The sequence below is a fragment of the Hylobates moloch genome, unplaced genomic scaffold, assembly GCF_009828535.3.
Source record: "Hylobates moloch isolate HMO894 unplaced genomic scaffold, HMol_V3 SCAFFOLD_17, whole genome shotgun sequence".
Lineage (NCBI taxonomy): Eukaryota > Metazoa > Chordata > Mammalia > Primates > Hylobatidae > Hylobates > Hylobates moloch.
The window spans coordinates 2,258,177-2,266,883 of NW_026652292.1; the positions used below are offsets into that span (position 1 = coordinate 2,258,177).

At 56.5% G+C, this 8,707-nt stretch overlaps 1 protein-coding gene across 1 annotated transcript; it reads left to right on the top strand.

Annotated features, from left to right (window-relative positions):
- Positions 1–392: 392 nt before the first annotated feature.
- IRX2-DT (IRX2 divergent transcript) lies at positions 393–3,862 on the top strand. The gene is made up of 4 exons (XM_058430318.1): positions 393–942; positions 1,100–1,233; positions 1,761–1,841; positions 3,515–3,862. Exons 1-4 carry the CDS (start codon positions 744–746, stop codon positions 3,860–3,862), a joined length of 762 nt encoding a protein of 253 aa, XP_058286301.1. The 5' UTR covers positions 393–743.
- The last annotated feature ends 4,845 nt before the right edge of the window (positions 3,863–8,707 follow it).

Consider the following 8,707-nt stretch of genomic DNA (forward strand, 5'->3'; position numbering starts at 1 on the left):
GGGCACCCGGACGGCGGGCGGAGGCAGGCCGGCCCGGGCACTAGCCTGGGCGGCCCGCGGGCCGGGGCGGCTGCGGGGTGGCGGTGGCGGCGGCAGCAGCGCGGAGCCGGTGGGCGCAGCCGCGCGCCAGGCCGGCGGTCGGGGTTTGGGGGAGTCTGGAGTCGGGAGTGAGGAGTTGAGGAAGGAGCGCTCGAGTTTCCGAGGGACATTGGAACGCGCAGCTGTCCATCACGCGCTCATCTGCATATTCTGGGGCCCGCCCCTCCCCTGCTCCGCCCGCTCCAGCCTCCGGGCTGCGGCCGGGGGAGGGGCAGAGAGAGGGGAGGGAGGCGGGGGAGGGCGGAGGCGACGGAGGCGGGCGGCGGGAGGGACCGGCAGGCTTTTGTGGCGCAGCCGCCTCTCTAGCAGCTCCGGCCCCAGCCCGCGGCTCGCGGACCTGCAGCCCTGCCGGGCCGCGCTGCGTGCCCCGGCGCGCACCCCTCCCACTCCCACCCACTCGGAGCCACGTCCCCTGGCCCGCTCCCACCGTCCCCGACCACCTTCTTCGCCCCTGCCCGGCCCCCGCCCCTTCCAGCCACTACCCCGCCCCCCACCCCCTTCTCCACCCGGACTAGGCAGAGGCCGCCCGCCGTCAGGCCAGGCCGGGTCCAATTAGGGGACTCACGGCCTGCCCCGCTGTGCACCCCGAGGAGGCCCGGCCCCTGTGTCCAATCCAGAAGTCGCAGGGAAGTGGGGAGGTCAGGATGGTGGCGCCCGCGGCTCGGGTCTTCCTCCGGGCAGTGCGCGCGGCTCTCACTTCCACGGTCCCAGACCTGCTCTGCCTCCTGGCCCGAGGCTCCCCGCGTGGCCTCGCGTCTGGTCGCCTGCCCCTCGCGGCCCGCTCCGCCCAGCATGGACCTGGATCCGGGGCGCCTTGGTTGCGAATTGCCAGGAGGGCCCTGAGGTGAGCTTTCTGCCCCCAAACCCGCAGCGCAACCCCCGGGGCCCTGAACGTTACGACTTTCCACTGTTGGGAATGCCGCCAGGGCTGCACCTAAGAAGACGCCGTCCCCTAAACAGTTTGATTTTATTTTGTTTTTCTAAGTTGACTCCTCTTTGGGATTTGTGTTGTCAAAACACTGGGGGGATGATTGTTACCTGACAAACCGCCTCTGGCAGGACCTGAAGCCTCCCGGTCACCTCGGGAACGGGCAGGAGCTCAGGTTGGCGCCGCCGGTGCAGTGGGCGTTACAGGTAGCTCAGGTGACGCGCAGCTGGAGTAGGGGGGCGGTTGCCTTGCGGGGCTCAGAAGCGAGGCGGTTGGCGAGGGTTCCTAGGACCCCAGCTTCCTAGAACCCACTCCCCATCACGCTTCTCCATCCCTTTTCCACTCGGGGATGGCCGAAGAGGGCGTCTGGCTGCCCACTCCGAAGGGTCACCTATGGGGGGCGCTCAGGGGGATGGAAGAGTGACAGGTCTGTGCTGGCCCATTGGGAGCACCCACCCAACAGGTGCCTCTATCCTCGGAAGCCGTCTCGGGTGGGTGCGGTGGAGAGAGAGCGCAGTGGCCTGGGGCGGGCCTCAGCTCAGGCCTGCAGCCGACTCCTGCACCCTTGCTGGCCCTGCAGCCTGCGGAGCGGCCTTAGTGCTCTCAGGACGCAGGGCATGTTGCGGCCTCCCTGTGGTGCGGCTGCAGCGGCGCGGAGGGAGCGGAGCTCAGGTTGCCAGTCTGGTCCAGGGCGCAAGAGAAACACTCACGGCATCAGGCTGTCTTTCCCCAGGTGCAAGGGAACCAGTTGCAAACTGCAGTGCTGGGCTTGAGGATGGCTCCTCCTGAGCCGGCGGGCAGGGTGACGCTCTCGGTAGGCGCGGTCCAGGCACCTTACCCCTCCCGCCAGGAGCTCCCGAGCCGAGCCACTCGCCCCCTACCAGTTATCCCACCCACCCCTTCGCCCACGCTGCTCCCCCACCACTCTTCCTACAAACCACACCCCCATCCTGCACACATCTTCTTCAGGTCATCTCAACACACGCACACGCACACACACCCACGACCACCTCTGCCTCCACCCACAGACACCCGGTTCCCACAGGCTGGGGCTCCTGCAACGATCCAGCGGGGGGTTTCAACCTTGCTGCGACTCCACATGGGACATCCTAATTCAGTCCAGGACAGATATTTTTAATCAATTACTATAGAGTTGAAAAACAGAGAGAGAGAGAGAAAGCAGCCGGGTTGGGCAAGCCGTCGACAGTCTGCGACATTTTTGCGCTTCCTGGGAGGGAATTCCTCCAAGAAGAGGGATAAATGAGAGGCCCACACGCTGGATGGCAAACACAAACACTGGCAGATCAGATGGCAGCCTTTAGGGTTCCTTTACGATCAGATCAGTTTAAATAAAAAAAAAATCGGGTGTAATTTTTATCACCAGGGAGCAGTGGCCTGGAGTATTTCCATTTCTAAAGAGCGGTTCCCGCTGTGGTTTCATTAGCATTTGGGGCTCATCCTCCCTCCCCCTCCCTTGACCCCCCCCCCCTCGCCTGACCTCTGCCAGGGGCAGAAGAGAAAACAGCCAGTTATTACAAAAACATCCTCAGTTTGGAGCTGAAGTGTCTGCTCTGGATACAGTCGATTCTGACATCAATTAAATATATAACCAGACACGTGCAGTGACGGGGAGGGTCCCCTCACCCAGGGTGCATCTCCAGAAACGCCGCCTGCCCTTCCCCTCTCTTTAGCTCAGTGCTGGGAGTTTGAAGATGGCCTCTTCCCGTCCTGTGTGTATTTTCCCCCCAGCAATTATACTCCTCCACTGAAATCTAAATTTTCCATACCGCTGCTGCCTGTTACTAATAAAAACCGTCTACCTTGCACTATTAAACAGTCGACTCTTACTACATGCCGTTTTTATTGGTAGTGACTGTAGCAAATTAAAATGCCTACGCAGGGACATTAAAAACTTACACTCGTCATTGTTATTGAAATATATAAACTCCGTTTTGCTTTAAAGCTCTCTGATATTAAAGAAAAAAATCACTTTCCTTCTTCTTAACTTAAAGTTGGCTTGGTCTTCTTCTTCTTAAAAAAAAAAAAAAAATCAATCACGAGAAAACATGCTGCCAGCGTGCAGTCTTGGCGCGGCGGTCCCGGCGAGGCTGCCTGAGAGGGCGGCGGGCTCAGCCCGGACTCGGTCTCGGGGCCACGAGGACTGCAAGGCCGCGGCTCCCGGAGAGGAGGGCCTGGGATGTTTTGCTCAAGGGCGAGGGGGGTGCTCAGGCCTGTGCGGTCGCTGGGGAGGGCCCGGCACTCGGCTTCTGAGGCTTTTCAGTTGCCATCCGAGCTGGAGGGAGCGAATGAGCAGGCACGCGGGGGAAACCCAGTAACCGCTTTGAAAACGCGACCCCTGGCCACAGTAACCCAGGCGATGCGCAGTTTCAGGTTCACGGTGGGCCCTGCCCCGTTTCCCAGGTGTGCTCTAGGAGGTGGGGAAAAAGTTAACACTGTTTCTATTTTTCTTTATTGTCCCTGCAACAGCTAAAGAATTTAGAACCAGTCAACGTGGACCCGCAAGTCTCAGCGAGCGGGGGTTTCCTGCGAGGCCGAGCGCGAGGAACAGCCGGCCCCGGAGGCTCGGGCTCGGGGTCTCCCCGGGAACGCGGCCGACTGAGAAGGCCGGGGCGCTCGCTGGGCTGGGCGCCGTCCTCCGTGTCGCGGGGACGGAAGGAGGCGACGCAGGGCAGGAGTCGTGCTCGCGGGCGGCGAGGGGGCGCTGTGGCCCGTGTCTGCCGGCCTGAGTCCCAGCAACGGTGGGCGCGACCCACCTCCTCCCACGGCGGCTTAATTCGGGGAAGACGAAAAAACGGCATCAAGGCATTTCAATAAAACCTAAGCGATTCCTGATCCTTTCTCATTGTGGTTCCTTATGAGCTTTCGGTGTCTGGCGGGGAAACAGTTACCGTTCGGGGGCGTGGCAAACTTTTTTGGCAATTAAGATGAAATGGACACTTTTATGTGGGTTTCCTTTAATGAAGTAACATTGGAAATGTAAGTAGTTTCGATGCATCATATCACATCGCTACCGTATTCACGGTCACCGGCCCTCCCGTTCCAGGGCTCCCCGCGTTTGTCGAGGGAGAGAGCGAGGCAGGAACAGGGGACCGGGGACATGAGAAGCCTGGCTAAGAAATTTTTCTTTTCTTTGAAAACAAATACGTCGTTATAAATGGAACAAAATGTAAGTCAACATGGAACCCACATCTCTTTCAAACGTCGTTTCTAGGTCTAGTACTCTGTGAGTAGGTTGGACTGGATTTCACGCGCAACCGGCATTTCCAGGCTCTCAAAGACGCTTCTGAGGCCTAAATGTTTTCCTGGAAAACACGTGCAGAGGAGCATCCGTGGGGGACTGAGGGGTCCCCGCAGCTCCAGTCCTGGCAGGATGTGCGAAGCCTCTCGAGGTTTTCAAATGGGCCCCCGAGGCCTGGGAGATCGTCGAGTAGCCACGCGGGCGCCACTTCAGGGACCCGGGGCGGCGGCTACTGTGGGCTGGGAGGGCCCCCGCCCGGGCTGCTCTGAGCGCCTGGACCCGGGACCCTGCGCGCGCTCTTTTCTTTTTCTTTCGTTTCTTTCTTTCTTATTTATTTATAATTTACATTCTAGGGACTTCGTATCCAGCTAACCAGCTCTTGCTTACTTAACTGCCCTGTTTTTAGCTCCGGATTTCTGGGAGGTCTCCCCATGGCTAACTTGTCCCTCCCGGCTTCCTTTAGCGCTCTGCAAAATTTGCCTTCCTCCCACAGATGCCCCGCCTCCGACGTGCTTCCTGAAGTTTCTCTCCGGCTCAGGGTGCCCACAATCCTGAATTCTCCAGCATCTCGCCGACTCCGTCTCTATCCTCCTCTCCTTCCTAATCTCGCGCTGGCTTCGCCCTGTTCTCTCTCCTCCTCCTTCCTACGCGCCCCGCCCCCTCCCCCCAGGTCGCCCCTCTCCGCGCCCGGGTCGGGAGCCCCTCGTGGCCAGGCGTCCGCGCGGCTCAAGGCCGAGGTCCCGCCACGCTGGGCCGCTCGTGGGCGGCTCTCACCCGGCGCACGCTGGAAACCGCGCGTCCCGCCAGCTGCGGCTCCGGCCTGGGAGGGAGCGCAGCGCGGGGAGCCTGCAGCGTCTGGAGAGTGAGGAAAAGGGACATTCCTTGGAAATGGACAGAGCCGAGTTCCTTAAAGGGATCGCAGTTGAGAGAGACCCTCTTCAGAATAAGCAACGACCTGGCCACCTTAGTTCCTCAACAGGAGATGGTTCGAAGATGAAATGTTTGAAACTCCGCCGCCGTTTCACCTTTGCACACACGCACACGGCAGGCCCAGATCCGCACAGAGACGCAGACACGCGCGCACTCGCGCTTCCCGGAGAGGTCGGCGCGTCTCGCTGAAGCTGTTCTGGTCAAGTGGAGTTGTCAGGGCTTTGTTTTGTTTTTGTTTTGTCTTTTAAATGTGTTTTACAAGACAGTCTTCAGCAGAACTTAGCTCCCTCAACCCACCGTCCCTCCAGCAGCTCCTCCGTGGCTCTGCAATCTTCTATTTAAACACCAGAGCGCACCTCGGTGCTGGCCTCGGCGGGGGTGCGGGGTGCGGGTCGCGGGGTGTGCGGTCACCCAGGAGGCTGCGGAGAGTGCAGGGGTCAGCTCCATCCCGACGAGAGCAGATAGGACTCCTCGCTCGCAAGAAACACTGGAGAAAAGGAAATAATTCCTCGAGTGTTTTTACAATTATTTTAATCCAACCAGCGAGGCTCTAAAGAGCGTTTGTCTTGAGGCCGTGTTGAATACCCTTTGCCAACTGTAAATTCGGCGTGTGTGCCCGAAAGAGCTAGCCCTGACCAGGGGCTCGGCAGCACATGGCCAGGCACACACGGAACTTCTCCTTCCCAAACCCTTCTGCAGGATCCTACACCCCCGGAGTATATAGGCAGGGGGAGGGGAGGGTTGGGTTTTGCTTTCTTTGCTTTTTATTTTTATTTTTTAATATGGCTGGGAATGCAGAAATTTTTAAAATGGATACATTTGAGTGTGTTAAAAGTAAAAACTTCTCTTGGACAAAACATAAACTGCTAACCCTAACGGGGGAGAAGATATTTGCCGCACATATAAATAACAGAGACTGTTCTACAGCACCAGGAGGAATTCTCACTGCCAATGTGTGAAGACGAGGCACCCAGGGAAATAAAGGGGCAGGGACAGGGGCAGCCCTCCACGCAGAGGAGACGCCTGAGAATGCGCACATTCACTGGTTGTCGATCTCTAGACAACAGGAGATGCCACTTCACACCAATCGATGACACCGAGCAAGGCCTAGAGTGTGCACTGTTCAAACTCTCCCTGCGGTGCAGCTTACATTTCTATAGAGAAATTCGGGAGACATTTGGCCGCAAGTGAAAGCGCAGAAGGTGCATGCTCCCTGGCACCCAGCACGCAGGTGCTGGGGAAGCGGGGACGAGGCAGCCCTGGAGCACGGTTTGCAGGAGTGCAAGACTGGAAGCCTCCTCCACGGCCACCACTGCAGGCCTGGATAAAGAATTCGTGGCATATTTCACGGAACAGAATGTTCCCTGGGGCGAAAGGGGATGAAGTCATTCTACTACGTGTACCAACTTGAGTGCCTACTAAAAGTGTAACCTTGGGGGTGGGGATACAGAAGGATGATGCTGACAATGGAATTTAAAAACAAACAGCAATATTTTGTGGTGTCTACAGGCATGGGGGTGGAGGAGCTGCAGCATCACCATGGGAACAAAAGTCTCCCACGCATCTCAGGCCGGGGGCATCTTTAAAGAGAGAGAGTGGGCATGGGAGGAGGACTTAAGCTGTTAGTCATGTTTTATTTCTGAAAAATAGATCTGAAGTAACTGTAGCAAAATGTTAACAATTCTTACCTTGGAATACTGGTTGCATGGGATTATATTACTGTAGTTTTTCATCATGTGAAATATTTTATATTTTGACAATTAAAACTAAATAGCTTTTTATAAAAGTGTCATATGCACTAAAGTATAATGTACTAATTTGGGATTCGTTTAAACAGAACAGCTTTCTTAAAATATTTTATTTTTAGTGTCTCTTTTCTCGTCTCAATTCCCCTACCTTTAAAAAAACCCAAACATGTCTTGGAATTGCCATTTAGCCTTAAAGGGAATTCCACTATGCACGCATGTCTTTGTGCCCCTGTCCTGAGCATCCTGTGGAGGCTGTCCTAGCCCTGGGCCTCCCTCCACTTCCTCTCCAAGCCCAGGGCCTGGTTCCCACTTTGCTCATGGTGGTGCGTGAGGGGAAGGTGTGCACTCTGGAGGCAAAGGACAAGCCTGGGTGTGCTGGGCACAGTGTGGCTGCACGCCGTCACCCGCATGCGTCTACGGGAAAAGACGTGCTTCTACATGCCATTTGACATTTTCTCATTCCAGAGTGTTTGTGGTATAAAGAATACAGCCTGGAAAGGAAAAGGGCAGTCGGAGGCAGAGGGGAAGGCTGGCCTCCGGTGCTCAACTGGACTCCAGGTTCCTGGCAGGCCCCTTCCCCTTCCACATCTCCTCGCACTCTCAGCGTAGAACACAGGGCCTTTCTGGCTCCTATGCTCCTTCCAGAAACAACGAGTTCTGCCTAGTTCTCTTCACTGTGGCCAGAAGAAGCTGGATCTTTGCAAATACCAATCTGCTGAGAGCCCCAGCACAGTGGGAGGCCGTCGGGGCTGGCCTTGGTCAGTAGTTAGAAGGTGATGTGTTTGGATGGGTGTTCCCCCCAAATCTCATGCTGAAATGTGGCCTCCAGTATTAGAGACGGGCCTCATGGGAAGTGTCGAGGTCATGGATGCAGAGTGGCCTCCAGAATTAGAGGTGGACCTCATGGGAGGTATTGAGGCCATGGATGCAAAGTCCTCATGAACTGCTTGGCACAGTAATGAGTGGTCATGAGTTCACAGGAGAACTGGGACTCCCTCTTCTCTCTCTTGTTCCCACTCTTGCCCTGTGACATGCCTGATCCACCATTACCTTCTGCTGTGGTTGGAAACTTCTGGAGGCCTCGCCAGAAGCAGATGCTGGCACCACACTTCCTGTACATCCTGAAAACCATGAACCAAAATAAACATTTTTTCTTTATAAATTGCCAGTCTCAGGTATTCCTTTATAGCAATGCAAACGAACTGAGACACGAGGTCTGCATATTTCATTCTATTCCTTGCTGTGCTCAGAACTAGGCAGGGAGAAGGGTGCTGTTTCCTGGGAAGTGACACAAGTCCAGCCCTCCCTCTGTTGACGTACCTGACCACCCTGTGGAGATGCTTCTGCCTGTGGACTCCAGCCCTGGTCAGTAGTTAGAAGGTGATGTGTTTGCACCCCTTGCCGCTCTGCCTGCAGCCAGGCTCCCCACCAGGCCGGGGCTCTCCAGGTGGCTTCCTCCTCCTGTAAGCTTCGCATTTATTTCTCCCCTTGGCGGTCAGCAGAGGCCCAGGAGGCTTCCAAAGCTCTGCGGCAGCAGCTGCCAGAGCTGTATGTTCCTGTTGGGATGGTTCTCTGGCCTCAGCCCAACCCCTGACTCCACGCCTGGCATGTTGGGGGCACTAGACAAACATTGATTAAATGAACGAACGTATATGAGAAAGAATGAATGACTCACTCTTGGTTATTCATCTTTATTTCTAAAAGTCATGGCGGGGTGATGAAGGAGATAAACAAGAATGACAG